The 23,811-nt window shown below is 38.5% G+C and overlaps 2 protein-coding genes across 2 annotated transcripts; one reads left to right on the top strand and one right to left on the bottom strand.

Annotated features, from left to right (window-relative positions):
• Positions 1-10,286: 10,286 nt before the first annotated feature.
• On the bottom strand, positions 10,287-14,703 carry DYDC1 (DPY30 domain containing 1). Its single transcript, XM_041476066.1, has 6 exons — positions 14,604-14,703; positions 13,667-13,819; positions 13,458-13,565; positions 11,972-12,040; positions 11,025-11,081; positions 10,287-10,384 (listed from the first exon to the last, which is right to left on the bottom strand). The coding sequence occupies exons 2-6, from the start codon at positions 13,811-13,813 to the stop codon at positions 10,304-10,306; spliced, it is 462 nt and encodes a 153-aa protein (XP_041332000.1). The 5' UTR covers positions 13,814-13,819; positions 14,604-14,703; the 3' UTR covers positions 10,287-10,303.
• A 1,377-nt stretch (positions 14,704-16,080) lies between these two features.
• On the top strand, positions 16,081-19,065 carry EXOSC3 (exosome component 3). The gene is made up of 4 exons (XM_041474859.1): positions 16,081-16,384; positions 16,482-16,631; positions 17,238-17,389; positions 18,769-19,065. Exons 1-4 carry the CDS (start codon positions 16,118-16,120, stop codon positions 18,968-18,970), a joined length of 771 nt encoding a protein of 256 aa, XP_041330793.1. The 5' UTR covers positions 16,081-16,117; the 3' UTR covers positions 18,971-19,065.
• Positions 19,066-23,811: the final 4,746 nt, after the last annotated feature.

Here is a 23,811-nt window from a genome sequence, read left to right as displayed (position 1 = left end):
AGAAGTGTTTCCAGGTTCTTCCATTACCAATATCAGAGAAAATAATTTTGCTTCTCTCCCCTGTGCTTGTCCTTTTTGCATCTGTTTGACCTCAAATTCTCTATTCCAATGCCTCACTGAATCACAGTGTTTAAAGCTGGACAGTCTCTGCTCCAGCCTTCTGCTCAAAGCAGGACCAACTTGAAGAGGTTGTTCATGGCCATGTTATAAAGTAATATGTACCAGGCCTTTATACATGAAGTGGCAACTTTTAGTTTCTTAGGAAATAATTAAAGCTACACTGGGGTTAAATTGGGCTTTTATTAAAAAATATATCTTGGTGTTAATTTCACTGGGAGAATTATTTCTTTAAATTAGCAGAAATGAATACACACCTAATAAAAGTACTAGCAGTTCATGTCTCAATCCCAAGATAACGATAAAATTAAAAGTCTTTTTTTAACCAAATCATTTTTCATAAATAACACTTGTTGTACCAAAAATGGTGCAAAAATAGCTAGATTAGTTAAAGTTTAAAGCATTCCATTTGCTGATTGGCTACTCTTGCTTCATTTAAACAGCGTTAAACCATATTGGTATATAATTAGTTCTGCCTTTAGTCTTTGGCAGTTTTCCTGTTTAAGTTGTAACCTCTGCAGAGCAATGCACAAGCTTTTGTTTGTGTTACATGCTTATGTGAAGGCCTATTACAACAGAATCACAAGATCTTTGTATCCTTCACAAATGATGAGAGGGTAGAAGGGAAAAAATAGAGCCCTGTTCCATACTCGCCTCACACAACTAAAAGTTTCAGTTTGCAAATGTAGCAGTGTACAACATACATATTTAGCATTTTACTTATAAGCCACCATAATTGACCCATTCATTGTTAAAATTATGCCTTAGACAGGTATGGAAAAGTCTTCAATTAGATATGATCTCCCTTAAACCTTACAAAAAGCCATCTATATATTTTACTGGATGTTTTTTCCAGCTGCTATGGTCAGTTTGGCCAGGGAAAGACTGTCATCTGACATGTAACAAAGCACAACCCTTAACTTCAATTGCACGAGGTGTGATCACACGAGATCCACACGATCCATATGCAGCCAGTTTCGTTCTGTGGAGTAGTTAGGGCTCTTTACTGCGAATGACAGGTCTGATCACCTGCCCAGACTAAACCCCATTACAGCCATAGATCTTTATCTCAGTTTGGCTAGGGAACTTCAGCTGGCTTCCAGCAGCTTGGGTTCTGTATGATCTTCTGCTTTCCCATGTCTTTTGACATTATCAGTGTAAGCCATTAGGATTCCTCAGTACCTTAGGAAAAAGACTGATGCATTTAAACAGTTATTACCCAAGAGTTTTTCTGCAGTGTTTCATAGATGTTTACAGTACAGGTGGTCTTTGGACTTTGAAACAAATATTGACTTTAGTACATGAAGTCAGGTTTCACAAACCTATCTGCAAGAACAGTTGTGGAATTTGTTAATTCTGGCTTCCTGACAAGGAACATTAGGTTAAATTCAGGCACATTTGACTTTTTTGAGATACAGTGCTAGAACATACTTCTCCTTCATCTGGTATAAAACTGTAGTTACTTCTCTGGATCAAAACCTTTTACAAGTCTTCCCTAGGTGTAGTGTATGTGAAACATACACTACACTTAGGGAAGTAGTGTATGTTTCCTACACCACTAGTGTATGTTTTCCTACTCTTCTATGCTTGCAATGAAAATATTTACATAATTGAATTTCTTGATACAGGCAAACATCTATTCAAACACTCAGTACTAATCTAGTAAATAATGCATAGCATAATTTAACATGCATTTTGCATGACTGAAAATAACTACACCATGCTGTGAGCTCAAGAATTAGACTTGTATGGCTATCAGGAGAAAAAGATACTGCACACATTCAACATCCATTTTAGCCATGATTCCTATCTGTGGTGATTCACAGCCTTTTCAGAAATTCTCTCACTGTCACTGCTGCAGAGCTCAAATGCTCTGCTGGTGCTGTGAGGTCTGCAAGAAACTCTTAACTAAGTCAAGTGATTGGTGACATCTTTCAGAAATCCTCCAACCTGACCTTGCTACTACACTTGATCCAGACTGGGAAGGTTGCCACTTAGATAGCAATTTCACATACTTCACCTGGGCAAATATATCAGCAACCAGCAAAGATTACTATCTTTATCTATGTCTGAAAGATTTCACTGCAGTTAGTCATTTAGCACTTTCAGATAAGCAGGTCTGAACTAAAACAAAGCCAAAAATATTCTTTGATATCTCTCTAAACATCCATTAAGTAATGGATGAAGGGTATGTAGGATCACCTAACACAAGTATATAAACAGTACTATACAAAAACTCACACAGCAATCACAAGACATCAATATTTTTAGATTCCGGTTAATAGAACATGGAATGGGAAATGGATCTCACCAAAAGATCTTTAGGCTTATAGACAGAGTTGCCTTCTCAGAGTTTCATTATGATACTCTTCTTTTTTTTTCTTCCAATTCCTTTATGCTAAAACAAACCAAAAAGCTCAAGAATTATGATGTGTTACAATCTTTCTTTGACCCTTAGCAACAAGAACACTTGTAGCAACGAGAAATATCAGTATCTGGAACGTTATGTCTTACCTGTTGTACTAAAACATGAAAAATTATTCAAATGAACAAAAAATTAAAAAAAAGCCCCCAAAAACCCTCCTGAATATGATCAGTGTCCAATGTGAATTAAAACATCAACATTTTATTCTTAAGGTTTAAGATCAATAACTTTTCCATTTTTGCAATGGAGAGTATTCAAGTTATGCACAAATCTCAGTACTCCAAAAAATAAACCAGACACACTAGATCATCTCCAGGAAGAAGACAGTTTTAGTCCTTTAAGCTGAAACTGAAGCCTGCAGCTTTACTAGGCAGGGAAAGAGAAGGACAAACCTATTCTCTTTACCATCTTAAACCCTACCCTGTACAGACTCCCCACAGGTAACAGCTCATAGTTAAACATGTGGAAGAGTTGATCTTAGGGTATATCTCTATCTTTCTTCTCCTCCAATATTTTCTTACCCCTTGATTCTTCTTTTTTCCCTCTTCCAGGTTTTCCTATTAATCAGTTTAAGGAGCACCTAAATTTCCTACATTCATATCAATTCCTTGATTTCTATGCAGAGGATTCTTTCCTGTTTCTTGACAGGAGGTTGACAGCTTATAGGTTTTCTGCTGCTGATTTTTTTTATGTCCACAATCTGTGCTGCTTGTAATTAAACACCAGTGTTGCCTTTGGCCTCTCAACTGTTTGGTAAGTCAGTCAGAAAACAGAGATCAGAGCAGACCTGCAACAATCACAACCTATCAACTACTTCTATTGGCTCTGAAAGAAAAAACATTGATTCACACATATTAAGGTTTAGCCAGTGAAATGAAGCATCTCATTTTCTGCTTTTGAAAATTGATACTGAAATCAGCACCTAGCATAAGCCAACTCCTCTCAGGTACCCTCTTTTCTGTGTTTTTAGAAATATTGGCTAATGAGAAGACTAATGGCAAGTTTATACTGCAGCTGAATTGTTAAATTCTTCCCAATTGCTACCAATGGCTTAGAATCTCAAGAGCAACAGTCAAAGGTTGTGGGTAATCAGCTCTAGTTTGTTCCCTGTTCCCCCTCTGCAGTACCATAAAACACGCTACTGGGATTCTGTTAAGTCTTTAGAGGCAAGGTCAGCAAGGTTATTTCAATGTGTAATTATTTTTAAGACACATACAGATATTCCCACGCAGTTGGCATGAGTGTTTTACTAGGACTCAAGTTGGATTCCTGCCAGCAAATTCAGTAAGCACAGACCTGATCTCCTTAGAAACTAAAATATGAAATTAACTTACAGATTTTGAGTTCACAAATATGTGAACCTATTCAAAGCTGCAGGTTTCATTCTTATGGTGTTTATAGCAACAAAATGCTGTAAGCAATATTTTTTTTTCTTTTACTTAAAACTAGGAATTTACTCATCCTACCAAAGAAAGCAAAATTGAGAGAAGTCAATGGATCTTTCTCTAAAGGTTAGATGGTCCTTTGAGTTAAAGAAGTATGGAAAAGAATATTGGCATATTGATGCCAGCTGCATATGCTCACCACACACAAAAGTGGTGACTTTCTTGTAGTCACAGAATAATGAAAGAGCTGTAGCTGCTGGAGAGACTTTTGAAGAAACTGCAACAAAATAAAGAAGCCTGCCTTTACTCTGTCAAGAGACAAGCCAAATGTATAGAAATAAAAATATATAGGTCTGTTTTTTCATTTCCTGATTTTTTTGTGCCATGCAAAGCTTGGGCAAATTCAAAGACAGATTCACACACTGTAACTATGCTGAGATTTTAAGTGATAGCTAAAAAAACAACCTAGAAAAGTCACATAAGGAGAATAAGGGGGAAAAATGCTCCAGTTAATAGCAACATACATGTGAGCAGTGGCAAAACCATTTATCCTAAAGATACTAAGAGGCAGTGCCTATAAACACAAACTTTTGAGATAAGAGTATAGTCAGTGTTTCAGTATACTACTTTAGTATATCATCAGTGGTAGTTTTTATAGGGTCCATACTTCTTTCCAATAAATCTGACTCAACAGTTTTAAAATACAGGGAAATACAATAACACTTTACGCAAGTTCAAGTGAGAAACAAAATACTGGTGCATTTTTGCTATAGGTTCCACTTAGATACATATGCCCACAGAAAAACCGTTGAAGAACAGCTGCCTCAGAACTGCACCACAGTCCCAGCTCTAGAAATCTTCAGCTGTCAGGGCCTAAGGGTAACTTTTCAGTGCAGCCTGGCTTCCAATCAAACAAACAGATCCTGTTTCCCAGGTTACAATTATCAGCTAAATAAACAGAATTTTTTAAACTTATCTACTAAACACATCAGTGGCAAAACCGCAATTGCTTACAATAATGAACCAAATACAGGTGTGTCTGTGTGCAGCCAGTCATTTCTGCAAGAAAGTACATCCAAGAGGTGGAGTAGAAATTAGGCAGAATGATTGGAGAAGCCTAACACACTCCCAGGAATGTGACTTGAAACAGAGCAAAAGAGAGCAGCAGTGCCCCTCTGCTGAAATGGAAATGATGTATTATCTGAATGTTTCCCCTTTCCAACCCTCCCCACAAGCTCTTTTTATTTCTGTGCTATCTGCCTTGCAGATACAGTTTGAGGCAATCACTTCCCTCCTGTTTTAATATTTAGTACATTAAGAATGTAATAACTAGGAGACGGCTTCTCAGGAGTAGAAGTCCATGTTAGTTGAGAGCTTAATCCTCTTATTATTTCAACCACAACTTTTTCAGCAACTTCAATGAGACCAAGACTGAGATCCTTGGAATGCATCTTCAGCAAACACCAAAAAAGGGTTTGCCTCAGTTTTTTTGGAAACAAAATAACAACAATCAGCTCTATAATGGAGCAGAAAATATGACTCAGTTCATTAAGAAAAACAGACTAACCAAAATACGGATCAAGTTCAAACATACAGCCACCTCCTCCACCAGGAAAAGCCAATTTATTTATCTGGCATCTGTCAGACAACATCTAAACTATGGAGGAACCACTGAACAAAATAATTTGCTGAACTCAAACACCAGTTGGTTCTTGCATCAAACTAAAGTCACATTTTCATGAGTACTTTCCCAAGATTTTTGGAAGAAAATCCCAAAACTTTTATTATATCAACTTCTATTGAGATCCATGAGTGACTACATGGAGAAATGGCAGAATTCCCTTGGGGAGTTCATTAAAAATTTCTTAAACCTTTTACATGCCCTTTGAGAAGCTAGAATTATTCAGATAACTTTGGTGTGATATACCTAAATATCAATTTTTATTTCTAAATCAAATCCAAGCTTCACATCATCATTTAAAGTACACTGAATTTTTAAATTGTGATGGATGAAAGTAATGGGGGGAACATTTGGAATTTTTAGTGAAGCATATATTTCTGTAGCAGTATAGAAATGTCAATACAGCCTTTGAAATAGATAACTCAAGAACGATTAATCAACAAGAACCAAATGGCAGCCTTCTCTGCTCATTCCATTACTTGACAGTATGAATGTGCATTTACTTTCAGGTGCTAAAACAAACACGCCTGGTATTAATGTATTAATATGGTTTGAAATTTTGGGCGTTGATTTTGGATGATCTACAACTAAAAGAAAAATGGGAGTACTCAGTACCTTCAGACAGGCTCTCATGAACGTAATTTTTCATGATATACTATCTTCTAATTTATTTAAAATAAAAAAGAGTGTAGATTACAAAAATTCTGATCTAAATTAAACACTGATTTTGGTTAAAGACAATGATTCTATGACGTACAAGTTAACAGGGAAGACCCACAGTATTGAAGTTGCATATACATCTGAGAACTCTCAAATTCTGAGAATGAGTCTTCTGCTTAACTTTTTAAAAATCTGCTACACTGTGCCAGCTCAAAAAAAGGGCACCTTCCTCTACCCGGCCTTTCTTCCATTACTATTAGCCCAAAACCTGTACAAATGCTTGTAACAGCATAACTTCTTCCACTGTATGAATTATAACAAATACACAAGTATAAAACACAATGACTACATGAGGATCTATAATGGCAGCACCAGAAAACAAACAAAAGCAATAAAACCAAGCAAACGAACTCCCCCACAAGAAAACCCAAACAAAAACCCCAAAAAAGCAACAAGTCAAAAACAAAACTGTAAAAGCAGACAAGTACACTGGTAAGATATTTTTAAAAGTACATCAGTCCTTATCAGCAAATAACAGGCTTAGACTGTCATTTCTAGCTGTAGTCAATAGACAACACTGCTCTTTTTCTAACCTATGTACAGGAAATTCTTCAAAGAAGTAAAGCAATTAACAACTGACTTCAAATATGAGTATTAGCTGTATTAGCAAAGTTCAGAGACATTCAATTTAACATTTAATCCAGACTAATTCATATGGCTCCCATTACCATTAGCAAATTACTGTATAAAACTTCTGCTTACAAAAAGATAAGTCAGTTCCTTTAGACTGTGAAGGAAAACCATTCATCATAAAAGGGACTGCAATCTGAATAAAACCTATTCTATGAAAAGATAACTTTAAAATGTGCTTGCTGCAACACGTATTTCTCCATGCAAGAGAAGGTTCTCACACTGCAGAGCCATTTTCACCTCTGTGAGCAGACTGACAGTTAATCTGGATCATTTTGTCCTATTCTGGGCTTCATATCTGTTTTCATCCTTGTGCTTCAGTATTGCTGGAATGAGAACAGCTGTGAATGGGCATGTTACTATCAGCATGTTCTCTGAAGGATCTGGCCATGGCCTGGTCACAGCCTAAACAAGACTGTTTTTCTTCTGAAGAAAGGAAAAATGACAAGTTCATAAATCTTCTGTCAGTATTTAGAACCTTATTTTCAGTGACAGTTTTCATCATCTGTGAATTTCATCTTCTTTCCATAAAAATTTATTCAAAGGGAGTGTAAGCTGCAGATGAAGTTACATTTTGTAACTGCTTTTTTTTCTTTCCAAGGTACAATTTTACATTTATGCAGAGGTTAAATTGTGTTAGCACTTCTGAAATCACATCACGTGCAGTAATTAAAAGAGTCATGCATCCTCCAGGCTCTAGCTTGCTATTCTCCAAGGAAGGTGAAAGTTCAGAAAGAGAAGGCAAAAATTATTTTAAGCTGCATTAATTTCCCTCCAGGTTTAGACACCCAAGGAGAAGTCTTCTTTGTTGTGAACTACATTTTCAAGTAACCTACAGGCAGGTTTGCACCTCAAGAAAGCACAGAGCCAAAAACTGTTTATCTCATCACATATCCGAGATAAGAATTCCTATAAAGCTGTAATGGACCAGGTCTGTGCACATCAGACCCTGAAAAAAAATGGGAATTCCTATAAATAACATTTTAACAACAAAAGTTTTCTGTACCTAACAATAAAGAAGCAGGTAAATTGGAATCTACCACCTTATTTTGACCCTTGTTTAGTAATTTTCTGATAAAAGTTTCCATCCAAAACTTCCTACCTTGAAATAAAGTGAGGAATATGGACTGCAGCATCAAAAAGAAAAAGTCATACTTAAGAATAAGCTGAAACAGAATGACAAACAGAAGTTGTAGTTTTCATGGGCTGCAATTGACAGAGCTCCCAGTGTGCTTATTTAGGATGCACTCTAGTGGACACACATATAACGAAATCAAAGACACAAACAGTATAAAATGATAAAAAAATGAAAGCAACATGTCATCAGAATTAATTTCTAGCACGTTTTAAAATAGTGTCTTACATTTTGAAGGCTGTATGAAGGTTGAAATTTTCATGGTCAACATGACTGCACATTAAGTGTAAATGAATGAACATGAGTTACCAATTTTTGAAAGTGTTAATTTAAATATTAAGAATCAGTTATACATATTGTTTAAAAGACAAACTCCATCTGTTTATCCATTTCTCCATCCCTTTGAGATTGGCACAAGAGGCTGCTGTGCCTGCAGTGCTAACAGGTGCAATTAGACCTGTGGTATCCAATTGTGTCCTTGAATGATTCTATTGTAACTGTTTCTAACAAATATAATCGTAAACTGTGCCAAAATCTGTTTATTGGAACACCAACCACAAGGGTGTATTCATGTCACAGGAAAGGTTTTGACTATCATAGAAACCAATCAGAATTATTGTAGATAGCAAAGCCTGACCACTTAGACACAAAAAATAGTTCCACTTCTCATGACTCCAAAGTTACACAAACATTTCTAAGTATTTATACCTGGTAAGTGACTTTAAGGATGCTCATATAAGACGTGGTTATTAACAGCATTCAAAAAGCAGTGTAGTAATAAGATGAGCACAGGATTTTTTTTAATAGAGGGACTTTATCTTTAAAGGGAAAAATAATATATTAATATATAGAAAAATCAATAGTGCTCATGTCTTTAAAATTTTCTAAGATTATTCTTAGTCTGATCTACATGATCAAAACAAGTTATTCAGAGCAAGAAAACATTTATTATGTGATTGAGCCTTGTCTGTTGGGTGTATAGATATTTTTAACAGTTTGCCAAGGACAGCAAACCCCTTAGACTCAGTGATACTATTAAAAAATTGAAGTGAAAGTATCAGAAAAATCTCATCCCAAGACTGAAGAACACAGTGAATGCATTAACTATGCACTGACTTTGTAATGAAAGGTATTTTCATTACACACTATTGGTAATGACCATCTAACCTGTAGTAGAAGACAGAGATGCAAATGTACATTTTATTGAATGCATATTCATTTTTAAGAACAGCAGGATTTCTTAATGCTGCTGTTTTCTCTATTTATAATGAAAAGACACAGAATATTCTTGACAACCTATACCAAGATACCAGTGATTACAAACATCTGTTCTTGTAAAAATGCAATCTGTAAGGATTATAAAACTTATTTTTTATAGATAGTCAAGGATCAAACTAAATATTCTTCTAAATTTTTAGAAGTGAAGTTTTAGAAATAATGATGGTATTTAGTAGAAAACACATTTAATTTCTTGATTTACAAATTCAAGAAAAATGCAGAAAAGTCTTAAAAACTTGACTAATCAAGACTAACATGCAGACACTTGCAGCTTACTTAGTACCACACAATTCCCAGAAAACATTCTAATAATAAATATAACAATAAATATATTTATCCAACAATAAAGCCTAGATCACCTCATGACTTCTAGGAGACAAGATCTTCTAGTATATACTGAGTCAGAGTTAAATTTACCTCTTTCAAATACATTTGGGAAATCTTATTGGATTATTGCACCAAGTTTGAACTACAGAATACTCTCTCCATCTTTTAATCTGCAGAGCATTCCCTTTTTCTCTCAGAAACCATTCAAATTCTTGGAAAATATTTTTCAGTAATATTTTATTCTTTTAATATAGATTCAAATTGTCATATTGTGGCATCTATCCTCAAATCATATTGACACCTTAGTTATATTTTTATTTATTATGGTTACTTCAATATGCAATAAGTAGAAAATATATTTGCTGCTTTCACTTCAGCTGCTGTTTTCTTCTTGTGAAAGTCAGCCATGCCAGCTACAATGCTTTAAGAACAAAAAGGAAGAATCGGTATCAGAAAAAACGGACTTTATACAAACACCTTGAAAACAGACACCAGAGAAACAGTTATGTAAATCAGTTATATTTATAAAATACATAAATCAAGATACTACACTTCAGGATAGCAAGTAATGAGTAGAAAATATATTTACTACTCTCAGGTCAGTTCTAATTTTCTTCTTCTTCTTCTTCCTCCTCTTCTTCTTCCTCCTCCTCTTCTTCTGTTACTGTTGGGAGGTCTGTTTGACTCTGGAAAACAACAAAAATATTCTACCACTTACCAGCATTCACTGAGCTTTGTAAAAAGGAAAAGAGAAAAAAACAGCCTATGACAGACAAGTTGGGACATAGCAGTACAATCATGTATTCTCCCATTCAATACAATGAAGGCCATGACAAGACTTTTATTATAAAATCCAGCAAATCTGGATGATGCATTGTGATTTTGAGGGCAGAATCAACAGTACAAGCCTATATGTCTTATTTTATCAATCTGTTCTTAATTTGTAGCAAACATGTCACTGTAAAACCTGAAATAACATCCCCAAAAGCCAATGTAATCTAACACCTTTAAGCATGAAAACTTGGCACATGTAGGAAGCAGCAGGTACTTAAGACTCATTTTCACCTTTTGTTTTACTATTTTATTATTAAAGAACCCATAAAATATGCCCAAAGCCTGAATAATATTTTAAAATATGGAATTATCAAAAAATTATAAAACTTGGGGCTATATGGGATCTTGCATACACACCTGATTTACCTCAGTGGAAAAAACACCTGTGAAAAGCTAATCCTAAGAACAGTCATATCTTCATAAATCTATTGTCAGCACAAAGAAGCAAATTTTTAAGAATCAATCATTTATAATCTCTTTCTAAACACTTACCGGTACAGTCTCAGCTGGCTCCTCAGGTGTAATTTCAGCTATTGTCTTTTCATTTTCCTGTGGCAATGAAAACCAGTTTGCAGTTCAAATGTCCCATGTCATGAAATTGCATTTCAGGTGTGTTAAAATGACATTATGTATTAATGTAAAGAGAACACTTTAGATAAGTGCTATACAAATTTAGTAGTGTGGGAATATGGTCTTGGTCTTAGGCTTAACCCCATTTTTAAATATTTTTTTTTTTAATTAACAGCAATTTAAAATTTTTACATATTTGTTTTTTCTGTCACTTTCATATGCTCATCTTCCTACAAATATGGTTTGTCAGTATTTAACAGAGTTTTCTAAAAACTTAAGGTATTTCTAAAATACTCTATGCTCCACAGAGGTTTTAAAAGCTTGAGGGAGATAAGCATGCCAATTATCCATGTATGTTTTTACTGAAGCAGCATTAAAAGACCATAAACATGGATATCTGTATACACATTCTTCTGTAGTACAAATTCCCATACACCACTAAGATAGCAGAATCCAGATGCACTGCAATTCAAACCACAGCTCTTTTTCCAGGTACAGTAAATGCATTTTGTGCTAACCCCCTGCAAAATATTACTGTCTTGGTACTTAAATTAGACATGCTTATTTTATAAAACTTTCTAATAAATACCATCAAGAAATCTGGAAGCATCAGGTGAGCTGACCTTATGCTGGATTTTTGGAGTAAATTTCTGTTCTTGATCAAAATCCAAGTATAAAACCCAGACTGCAGAAGCCACGTGTTAGACATTCTCCCCATCTAAATTCCTGTTTCTTTAATTATGTGTTAGTTCAACACCCCTGGGCTTCTGCTTTGTGTTTTGTAATTGATGCCTGCATCTGGAAAAAATGGCTGATAAATGGTATTTTCAAAACACCAACTAAGCATTGGCTTAAACCTCTTGATCTACCTGCTGCAACTGCATTTCAGCTTTCTTCTTCTGTGCTTCCAACTCTGCACGTTCTTTCTCCAACTGAGCCTGAAATCAGTTTAAGAAAGGACAAATTAGAAAGAAAATCCCCCATATTTATTTTTTTCACCATATTGTTTTACAGTTGATTTTATTATTGAAATAATAAATAAAAAGTAAGCATAAAACATAAATGCTATGTTATGTTAATAACAAAGTCCTTTCAGTATCAACTGGTTTAGCATTTTCAAAGGGTTGAGACTCTTATTGATAAAGAGGCTTTACTACCAAAAGGACAATAAAACAGTTAACTGAAGTTAGTGTACACAATTCAGACACTGTCTCATTATACAAGCTCTTTATCAGTCTGTATTAGTTATCTCCTGTCCTTTGGATTAAGTTCTTTGATACTTGGTATAGCACCTAGCACACATGGATGAATCAATATAGAATCAAATCTATTGAAAACTTTGGCAAGCAATGTCATTAACATTAATGATGTCCATCAGCAACCTTTAGTATTTACAACTGGAAATATCTAACAGGACGTGTTTATTAATTGGAAACATAAGTCCTATTACATCAAACTCCAGAAACTGCATAATCTAAGTATTTACATTCAACAACCTTAGAGTATACTGTTTGCTCTTGCATTTTGTGAGCAGTTACAAACATGGTCATTCTTTTCTATTCCTTTTTGGTACATAAATGCAAAACTTTCTTCAGTATTTGACTACAAAACTGAATTAGGTTAAAAAATGCATCTAATGTGAGTATTGTTCAACATATTTCCCATAGCTTAGGTGACATTATTTATTCAATTCTCAGTGAATTATCTCTAGACACAATCTCTTTATTTTCATTTACTATTTTACATCACTCATTAAACCCTTAAGCACATTACTTTTGGTTTGCAAATTACTAAACTCCAAATTTTAAAACTGCAAGTGAAATAAAATGAATGCATCTTACACTAGAGCTGGGCTTAATGTGATCAGCATAAATTTAAAATTAAGCTTTTGATTTTAACATAATGAAACTCATCCATACAAAAAAAATCCAGTCAGGTCACATCAACATCACCATAGCAACAATGAGCTCACATGACTCATTTACAAAGAATGGCTAGAAGCACAGATATTGTATTTATTTCTCATATTACAAGCCCAAACAGTATTTTCAGTTACTTCTCACATAAGTCCTAAATTGACTCCTTTTTATCTTAATAGTCATCATTTTTAATAACATTTTACTGCATAGTATGTAACTTTTCCTACTCATGTGCTGACTAATAATTTCAGTTATTCAGAAAAGTGAGATTAAAATACTTGCTTTATGCCACCTTTAACAAAAAGTGAGATTAAAATACTTGCTTTATGCCACCTTTAACAAAATCAGTATACAGCTATTAGAAGCATACAAAGAGCTCCAATATGACACAGCACCATACGCTGCTTAGAATTATCTATTATTTAGTATTAATAACCTGTTGTTCTTCAAGTTTCCGCTGCTCTTCTTCCTGGATTTTTAACCTTTCAAGTTCTGCTAGGGCTGCCTCCCGTTCTTGTTCCAGTTCAGCTCTCTCCAGTACTCTCTATTTCAAGGTAACACAGAATCAATTAAACGTAAAAATTAGCTATATTAAATAGCATCAACTATATTGTAGCAATCTTTTTTTGCCAAAGTTGGATCCACCTTTTTTTCTTCATCTAAGTTTCTTCTGTAATTGTAAATCCAGTGTGCAAGATACTCTATTGGATCTGCTGGCCGATGCTCTACAACCTCTGCCAGTCCTTTCTTCAAGCAAGTTCCCAGGCATTGCTTCAGATACTGAGACTCCATCCAAGTCTACTGACAATAAACAGACAGACATTAGATACCAATGTCAGAATTAAGTTACGGGCTTTAAGAACTCTTGCTTCAGGTGCCAAACACTGACTACGACATTACTTTTTACTAAGCTTGCAATTTATACAAGAAAGTTATTTGGCAGTGGTTTGGTTCTTAAAAGCTCCAGTGACAGGTCAGTTACAGCAATCACTGCAGAAAAAAAATACCTAAACACCACCTTACTGCTTGGACATGTATAATTCATAAACTATTTAGAAACATGATGCCAATTCTAGGTCTGCATGATGGCAAAGAAAAAAACAAACCCTGAAAATCTCAACAGCACATAGAACACTTCTACACAGATACTCAAAGAACAGGCAAGTAGTTCTGAGGACAATTAAGGGGTAATTGTGGTTTGAACTGTCAAAGCTATCTTTAAGACATGTATGCAAGGCGAGGGCCTGAAGCACTCACTCCACAGTTACGAAAGGCACAGATCTCGGTGCACACGCTTTACCAGCCCAGTTTAAGCAAACACGAGCCCGCCTTTGCTGTTAAGGGAGCTGAATCCATGCCGGGGCAGAGAGCGCGGGCACTTATCACAGCAACAACTACAGCGCCATCCTCGGCACTAGCGGCGCCTCCAGGTGACTTTAATAACACCACCCACGCCGTCCTCTCCGGGCTCCATTTAAGCACCGGCTGGGCCCCTGCCCTTCCCCTGCGCTCCCGGCGGGGCGGGCCCGCTCCTCATCCCCACGCCGGGGGCTCGGAGCTCTGGCAGGGCCTGGCCCCTTACCGCGCCTCGCCTCACGCTCCTCCCCAGCCGGTGGTATCTATACCCCGCTTCTGGTGCCGCGGGCTGCGCTGCTGCCGCTCGCCTTCCCTCGGAGAGCAGCCCCGCTCCGGCTCCTTCCCGGCAGCAGCTCCCGGAGCCCCGGCACGGCAGCCCCAGCCCGCCCCGCTCCTGCCCCAGGCCCGGCCTCCAACGCGCGGGGTTGCTCCGCAACAGCGCCGCGAGCGCAGCGGCCCCCGCGCCGCCCGCAGGAGCTGGCAGAGGGGGCATCGGCCTGCTCGGAAAGGTCACCGATGGCACAAAGCCGGGCGGAGGGGCCGAGACCTCAGAGGGTTTTGTGGCCCTTGAGAGAGACCTCGACTGGCTGGACTGATGGGCAGAGAAGAACCTGAAATTCAGTATTGGCAAATGCAGGGTCCTGCACCTGGGGATTAATAACCCCACCACGGGGAGAAGCTGGGGGTGATCTGCTGGAGAGCAGCTCTGTGGAGAAGGACCTGGGTGGGCAACAAGATCTTGCAGCAGTGCGCTTGTGGCCAAGAAGGCCAATGGTATCCCGGGGTGTGTTAGGAAGAGCATTGCCAGCAGGTCAAGGGAGGTGATCCTGCCCCTCTGCTCAGCCCTGCTGAGGCTCTGTCTGGAGTGCTGTGTCCAGTTCTGGGCTTCCCAAGTGACAGAGAGACATGGAGATCCTGGAGCGGATCCAGCAGAGGGCTGTGAAGATGATTGGGCATCTCTCTTACAAGGAAAGGCTGAGAGAACTGAGCCTGTTCAGCCTGTAGAAGAGATGACTGATAGAGAATCTCATTGATATGTATAAATATCTAAAGAGGAGGTGCCATGCTCTACTCTGTGGTGCCAGCCACTAGGACACCACAGAATGGGCAGAAACTGATGCATAGGATGCTTAAACAGGAGGCAGAACTTTACTTTGTGCAGGTGGAACAGCTTGCCCAGAGAGGTTGTGGAATCTTTATCTAGAGATACTGAAAGCTGCCTGGATGCAGTTCTGTGCAGTGTGCTCTAGGATGCCCTGCTTAGGCAGGGAGGCTGGACCAGATGAGCCGCTGTGATCCTCTCCAACTGTTTCAATGCTGTCTCTGTGTGAGCAGCTTCCCTTCACAACTGATGTGATCTTTTCTGCTCCCTGCAAAACTCATCGGCTGACGTTCACCTCAAATTGGACCAGCTGTATGTTTTACTGTCAGCTTCTAATCCGGTATTAAAAAACCTTGCAAACAGCTGCAGCTGGAAGAATTAACTCCGTATGTTTGTTAATTCCGACGCCTAAGCGCTCTAACATTATCTTGGCCGCTCCCCGGCAGAAATGGAAGGCGGGCTGCGTCCCTGAGAGCAGCTGGCGGAGGTGCCGTGAGGGTGAGGAGCCGGCGGCAGCGGCTCGGGGATCGGGCGGGCGCGGGCCCGCCTGTTGCGGCCGGGGGGTGTCGCTGCCGCTCCGCGCAGGCCGCAGGCGCAGCCGCCCGCCCCAGCCTGAGGGGCCGTGCGCCGGCGCGGCCATGGCGGCGGAGCGCGGCGCGGCGGCCGAGGCCCTCGTGGGGCAGGTGGTGCTGCCCGGGGACCTACTGCTGCTCCCCGCGCACTACGACGAGGACGCGGAGGGCGAGCGGCTGCGGCTGAGCGCGGGCACCGCGCCGCAGGGGCGGCTGCTGTGCGGGCCGGGGCTGCGGCGCAGCGGGGCCGGGCTGCTGGTGACCAAGTGCGGGCTGCTGCGGCACCGGCCCGGGGGCGGCGGCGCCTACTGGGTGGACTCTCAGCAGAAGCGGGTAGGGCCGCGGCGGGACCCGGGGGTGTGTGTGTATGTGTGTTGGTCCCCGTCTCGCCCGCGCTCCCCTGACCCTCTGTCCCCCTCCTCCGCTGCAGTACGTGCCGGTGAAGGGCGACCACGTCATAGGGATCGTGACGGCCAAAGCAGGGGACGTGTTCCGGCTGGACGTGGGCGGCAGCGAGCCGGCGTCCCTGTCCTACCTGGCCTTCGAGGGCGCCACGAAGAGGAACAGGCCAAACGTGCAGGTGGGTGCCCTGGTTAGCTGCGGAAGCGCTTTAGCGGCGTCGTTTGGTGGCGCTTCTGTTGTGTTTCAGTAGCTTTTCTTAAGGGAAGTGTTTTCATAAGCCCACGTTAGAAGAGATGGGCAGATCTGGTTGTAATGGTTTCGCCTTGGTTCTCTCCGGGGGGTTTTGCACCCTTAGGCCGCGGCCTTTCTGGGGTTTCTTAGGAGGACTGTAACTAGCGTGGTTTGCTCTCTCTCAGCTGGCCGGGTGTTTCATTCTCATGTTTTCGTTTGCTCATAGTGCTGCCAGGAGCAAATGCAGTTCATGAGTAAGGGGTATCTGATAGGGCACTCCGATGTTAAGGTTTTAAAACATGTGATGCTAGTAAAAAATGCTAGTTGTGTGGGTTCTTTTAACAGCACTATTATGAACGGTTGTGCTGGACATGCATGCCACAGTTTCTGCACTCGGATGAAACACCATTACCAGAATGTAAAAGAAACTAAAGAAAAAAACAAATAGGCCAGTGTGGTAGTTTTTATTGTTGTCCTGCTAAATGATTATAGAAGATAAAATCTATATATATATATAATCTATATTTTTGTTCTTTGACGCTGTTTTGTTTAGGTGGGAGATCTTATTTATGGTCAGTTCGTTGTAGCAAATAAAGACATGGAACCAGAGATGGTCTGTATAGACAGCAGTGGAAAATCAAGTGGCATGGGAATAATTGGACAAGATGGCTTCCTCTTTAAAGTTTCTTTAGGCCTAATAAGAAAGTAAGTACTAAAAAATGTAAGTAATCACTCTCACGTGTAAGATTCCCACAGCTGTTTCTTCTGAGCAGTGTGGGCAGTTTGGTAAATCAGACTGTGTGATTCTTGTAGTGCATTGAAACCAGATTTACTGAATAGAGTACGGATTGATCTAGAAGGAAAGTTTATTTTTCCTCTTAAGAGACTTAGAAAATCTTTTGTATGGTGTTGCATCACCTGTTTAAAAAAAGTGATGTGGTTGCCAAGGCATTATGGAAAATAAAAGTAGTGACTTGGGGAAGTCAAACATTCAGGATAGTGTTTCAGGTATGTACATACTGCCTTGGAGTTTAAAACTTGGCAATGCTTACTGTCCTTCTTCTGTTTCATGGGGTAGTAGAGGTGTATGTTTGGCTGACAGCTGATTAAAGGGATTCTTTGCACATCAGTACACATTATTTTCTGACTTCCAAAGAAAAACAAATAACACTGAAATAAAGATACAGGTTTAAAAAGTGTAGGATTTTAGTTTAAAATTGACACGTTACTCTAGGAACTGTTTCATAAGCTTTTGAATGTATTGTGAACTTTGGAGTTGCTTATGCTCATGTAAATACAGGATTTTTTTGTGACTGTCAAATGGATAAACAATGGTCAAACTCTGTTGTTGCTTTTTGGGTGGAGTTGTTTATTTTGTCATTCTCTGGATAAGCAATTTGCAGTGTAGAGCAGCTTTTTCATACCTGGCATTGTCTGATTTATAGGTCCTATCAGAAGCCAGTTTGAACTGTCACAACAACTTTCTGCAGCCATTCTGTTTTCCAAATTTTGTCTGTATGCAAGTAAAAAAACAACAGCATATTACAAGTAAACTGCTAAGTCCTGATATGATGTTAGTTTCTGTGAATACTTGTTCAATCTTGGTTTAATCCTAGACATGTTGCAGTATTTAGTAGTCTGTTTATTGCTGTTAATACTGTTTCCTGAAGTAGAAGGGAAGTCCTGTTTTGAAAGACACTTTTGGGGTGTCAAATAGATAGCATTTCAAAAATGTCATTTGGTCAAACAGTGTACTTTTTAGAATTATTTAACTCATAGAATGGTTGTAAAAGTATCAATTCACTTGAAACTTGTCAGGGATTGCTTCTGAATCTAATGAGAAAAAGCCTAAATTTACAATGGCTTTATTTTTTTTAGGTGCATGTATTTTATATGACAGGGGGCCTTGAAAATCTGATACTGTACTGCTATTTTGGATGTATATGCAACTTTATAATCTTTCAGTGTTTCTTAAATAGATCCCATAATAGCAGTACTGCTGGAGTTACTGGTCAATAAAAATGTGGTGTCTGTAAGTGTGGGCATTCCTTCCTCTGACTTTTTTTTTTTGCTCTTGTTCACAGGCTCTTGGCTCCCAAATGTGAAATAATTCAAGAGCTGTCACAATTGTACCCATTTGAGCTGGTGCTGGGAATGAATGGAAGAATATGGGTAAAAGCAAAAACAGTTCAACAGACTTTAATTATAGTAAATATTTTGGAAGCCTGTGAGTATATGACTGCAGAACAGAGAAAACAAGCGCTTGCCAAACTGTCGGGGAACTGATAAGAAAAAACCTTGAAGATTTGTTTGCGATAACTGTAGGGTGTTTTGGTTATTTTTGTATTCAGATTTATATTAAAAGCCTTTTTTTAAATGAAGTACTAGATTTCAGTTGTTCTTCATTTCCCTTTTTTATCCACTCAGCTTGATTTAGTGTGGTTTAAGGAGTATGTTTCGACTCACCTTTGTAGTTATGAAACCCTGTTTATGTTCATGAATTTTCTGACTAATGGGAAAATGGTCTGTAGAAGCTTTCATTAGCTCTGAAGTGTAACTATCTAGGTCTTCTTTTAAAAACTGGTCATTTTGTGAGCTGCCTGTGTTTGTTTTTATAGTTATTAAAATTTCAAACCATCCATGTTTACTTGGGATAGCAAAAAGTATCCCATGGGTCATTATTTTGGTTGAGTGCTCTATTTATACAGTGACATGAAGTAATTATTTAATATATTATGAAATTTGGGACTAGAAATGCAGATAGGGAATACCAGAAAATAATTGCAGGGTGTAGCATAAAGCAATCACAGGGTGGTTAAGGTAAATGATCAGATAAGACCAAAAATATGTTCACAGGGACGTTGTCACTTTCCCTAAGTGATGACCTGCCTAGTAGTGTTAAGGACATAGTGATTAGGATGTCACAATAATAGCCATGTGTTTCTTGGTTCAAGACACTGTTTTCTTTAGTAATAGCATAAAGATGCCACAGAACTTTGCTAATATTTAACAAAATCAGCATTTCTGCAAAAAGCCATGTTTGGCTTCTTTGTATCACAGTCCTTCGATGCATATCGAAGAGATGCAGTCCTAGGAAGGGTAAGCTCTTAGTGGATTTTAGTATGTGACTAATTTGCTACTGTTTTGAGAGAGGAAGAGAACCCTGGATTAATGGAAGGGTGGTTACTGATGCCTTCTTCCTGTGAGAGAAAAGCTTGATTGTAGGTACCTAATGAACTGCTTGCAGCTGTTAGGCAGTCATTTAGATCTGTGATGTTCTCTGGTTCTTAATAAGCTGAATGGTTTAATAGCAATAGTTAAAGGAAATTACTAAAAATGAACTAATTATGGTGAGCCTGAATACCATCTTAATTAAAAGTGGAAACATAGTTTTTCCTGTTTATTCTGTATTTCATCCAAAACTCAGCCTATGGCATTTGATGATAGGGTTGTCTTTGGCATCTCTGTCGTTTAGAAATTGCTTCAGTTCAGAGCCAGCTCCTCTGAGTCATCTGTAATTTGCTTACCTAGGGCTTCCCCTGGTTCAACAAGAGCACAACTCTAATGGTTTCCATGTGAGTCAAGTGGCTACAATTCAGAATTCTTTGTGAATTTCACTGGGCATTGCTCATCTGGCTTGGTGGGTCTTCAGTCATCCTTTTTCACCTGTCGTCTCCCAGGTGAAGTGACTTTCATTCATATCCCATAAACCTTTTGGGTCTGTAGTCTATCTCTTACTATACATGAAAAGCAGTAAATTAATCAGGTTTTCAATAGCTGTTCTTCTCTAGAGCTTTTTCAGTTTCAGCTAAGCAGAGCCTCTGAAGGTTGTCTGTTATTGGAACAATAGCTGGCATAGGCAGAAAAACATTTGCCAAATTATCTCAGGGTGCTAACTTTTTTTTGTTAAAAAAAAATTGTTCTTGGATCATAATAGTAAAACCACAGGAATGGGCAATGACATGGATCGTTTTCTGGGTAGCTGTGGCTTGAAATGGAATTAGCCTTACCACTGGCCTTTGCTCCTTTCCCTTCCGAAAGCCTGTGTTCCAAGCTTAACCTGCACGATACAAATGAACAATCCCTGTTAAAATGCTGGCTTGGTAGTGCACCACTGTAAATGGCAACCTTGAAAGTTCTCAACATAATCTACACACTATTTTATACCACACATCATGCTGTCCCATTGTCACCCACTTATCACCCAAATACAAATTTAGTTAAATCAAGAATAGGATACAAAATGGATTAAAATTATGCTTGTTATTAATTTAGCAAAATTAACTGAAAAGTTCCTGGGTGTTACCCCCTACACTTAAGTTTGACAGTTTATACAGTGGAAAAAAATTACAGTGGATGTGAACAAAATGGGTGTGGGGAGAAATGCTTGAAACAAAGTACACTTAAACACATTACTAACAGAAGACTATATTCATGTTTTGGGTTTTTTTTAACTTGGGCAAAAAAACCTTATCAACATTCCTCAAACCAATTACAGTTTGACAGGCTTTATCTTAACAAAGCAGCCATTCAGGCAAAGTCTAAACCATATCTTTGCAAACTTCTAGTTCTATGTTGGTGACTAAACCAGTCACGAGGAGGGGTTATGGCGTATAATTTGGTGGTAGGAATAAAGGCTGATCATGATTTAGTTGTGTATTCTGCTGGAAGCCTTCCACATTCCTATTAAAGGCACATAAAACCATATGTTTTTGGAAACAGGACTCGCAGAAGGGATGCAGTGGGCTTGAAATGTACCTTGCTAAGTAAGTAGAACATCTTTTCTGTTTCATTTCTCCATGATGTTTACCCTTATCAGGTTAAGTCGTTAAAGTTGTTAATTTCAGATACTCCATGATATGCATTGGATACTTTGTTATATTGCTTTTCTTTCAAGCTGTTGTGATCAAGTTATGTAAAAATGGTAGATGTCAACATGAATATTGTTCATATGTCCACGAGAGATGAGCATAACCTCTCAAAAAGAAAGTTCACCAAGAATTAAACAGAAATTATGCATTGAAAATATGAAATACATAGTTTGTGACCCTTCCTAGGTTGATGTATAAAGAACAAATGCTACCACAAAATGCAGAAATGCAGTGCTGAAATTCACTTTGATAGTAACACATTTGTGTTTTGCTCTAGCAGAAGAAAGTTACACAGACAAATAGCTCAGTGTAATAAGAGGATTAAGAGCTCAACTCTAAGGCTGTGGTTAGAGTGTGGCTGTAGTTCTGCTAGATTAGAAGTTTACTGTGCCTAACTACTCATTACAACATTGCTACCAGGAGCTGGAACTGAGGCTTGCTGGCATGTGTATTTGATTCCTAGCCAAGTTCTGTCAAAATGACCCACATTGGCATCGACACTTCTAATACCAGGGTTATTTTGGTTTTATCACATGGATGTTCTTTAGCAAAAGAGGTTGTGGAATTTTTCTCCCAGATTTTAAATATTAAGAACAGCTCATCTTCTACTGGGGAAGGTCGAATTTGTTAGAGGAAGCCCAGTTTTCTGCCTTAGATCTTGGACAAATACTTCTAAGTAACAGCTAAATCAACAGGTTGTTTTAAACCTTAAAAACTGATCACCTCCAATGCTTACATGGAAAGGATTTACATCAGATTTTCTAGCTACATACAACCACCTTGGTGAGATACATTATTTGGCTGAATACAGGAAGTTTTAAAGATAATGTAGGGCACTTCAGTTGTATTAATAACACAAGCAGTCTTGTCCTTACTCATGACTTTCTGTAGAGTGTAAGATGCTTAGCTACTCTTGAAATCCATAGTAAGAAATTAAACATGGCAGTTTTATCACATTAACTTGTAAGAGAAATAGACTAGAAACATGTTGAGTGCCTGGATTTTAATAGAAGCTACACAGTAGTTGCAGGTGATTAGCCAGGATCACTGCAGAATGACTGCTTTCCTCTGATGTCCTGATCTTGCAGAAGTGCAGTTTCTGCCTTTTCAGTGCTATCTTTGTGGGTAATTTGAGATGTTCAAGAGCGTGGTTTTGCTTGTTGAGCCTGAGGCTTGATCACTATTCTAGTGGCTTGAATAGTCATTAAAAATATTTTTTTTTTACTGGTCTTCAGTGTCCTATGTACTATGAGACTACTAAAGTATGAGAGTAACTTTATTTGTAGCACTGCAGTAAACAGGACACAGACAAACTACAGAGCACAGATTCTATTTTGCTTATACTTAGTAATTATACTTACCTGACACAAGGATATTTAAAGACTGAAGGACAGTGGGAGGACTAATGACCTCATCTGCACTTTCCAAATGCCTTGGTTATCTTTTGTCTTGTAAATGGTAGGCTTTTCTGTGATTCAGTGTTTATTAGGCTATTGCAAAAGAGGTTTGTTGTAAGAGTCTGTGTACCCGCTGAAAAGACTTACTAATTCTTTCTTCCTGTTCTTGTCCAGATGGAGGGTATTGCACCAATCTCTTCTTGGTGTCCCACTGTGAACTGCTTATGTGAATGAACTAATTTCAAAAGACCTGTATTTCCTTTGGTGTATTTCTGTGACTACTGCACCCTGACTTAGTTAAGAGAAATCTGAGATTCTGTGTCTAGGCTGATTGATGTGTTTATTTCCTGAGAATCAGGATGTGGTTGAGAACACCCCTGCACAGGTCCATGTCACTGGACAGCCTTCAAACAAGAGACACCTTCTGCCTGGCTGAGTGGAGATCTACATCAGTCGGAATCTGTGTGGCTTTGCCTTTAATAGCACATAGGTGAAAAGTTCAAGCTGTATTTTTTTTTTTTTTTTATATCTACGTCTAATCTTACTGGCTTGGTATCGAAAGTCTGGAAGCCTTTTACAGACCTAGGGCCTAGATCCCACCACTGTCTTTCCTTGTTGCTTTAGAGATCTCCTGTTTCCCCATAGAAAAGACAGTTTGTTTAATATAAGCCATTTATCTAACAATGCCCTTGGTCTAAGGCTGATCTACAGAAGCATGATCCAACAAGACAAAGAATAAACTTCTGAAATAACACGCAGATTTGTCATTCTGTACATGAATTGAAAGTTTCGTAATACTAGATCATGTTTTAGCACAGCTACTGATACACTGCATTCTGATTTACAGGCATGCCAGGGA

Source organism: Pyrgilauda ruficollis, unplaced genomic scaffold (genome assembly GCF_017590135.1).
Source record: "Pyrgilauda ruficollis isolate IOZ18807 unplaced genomic scaffold, ASM1759013v1 scaffold11, whole genome shotgun sequence".
Taxonomy (NCBI): Eukaryota; Metazoa; Chordata; class Aves; order Passeriformes; family Passeridae; genus Pyrgilauda; species Pyrgilauda ruficollis.
This window is presented reverse-complemented; position numbering and strand designations above follow the sequence as displayed.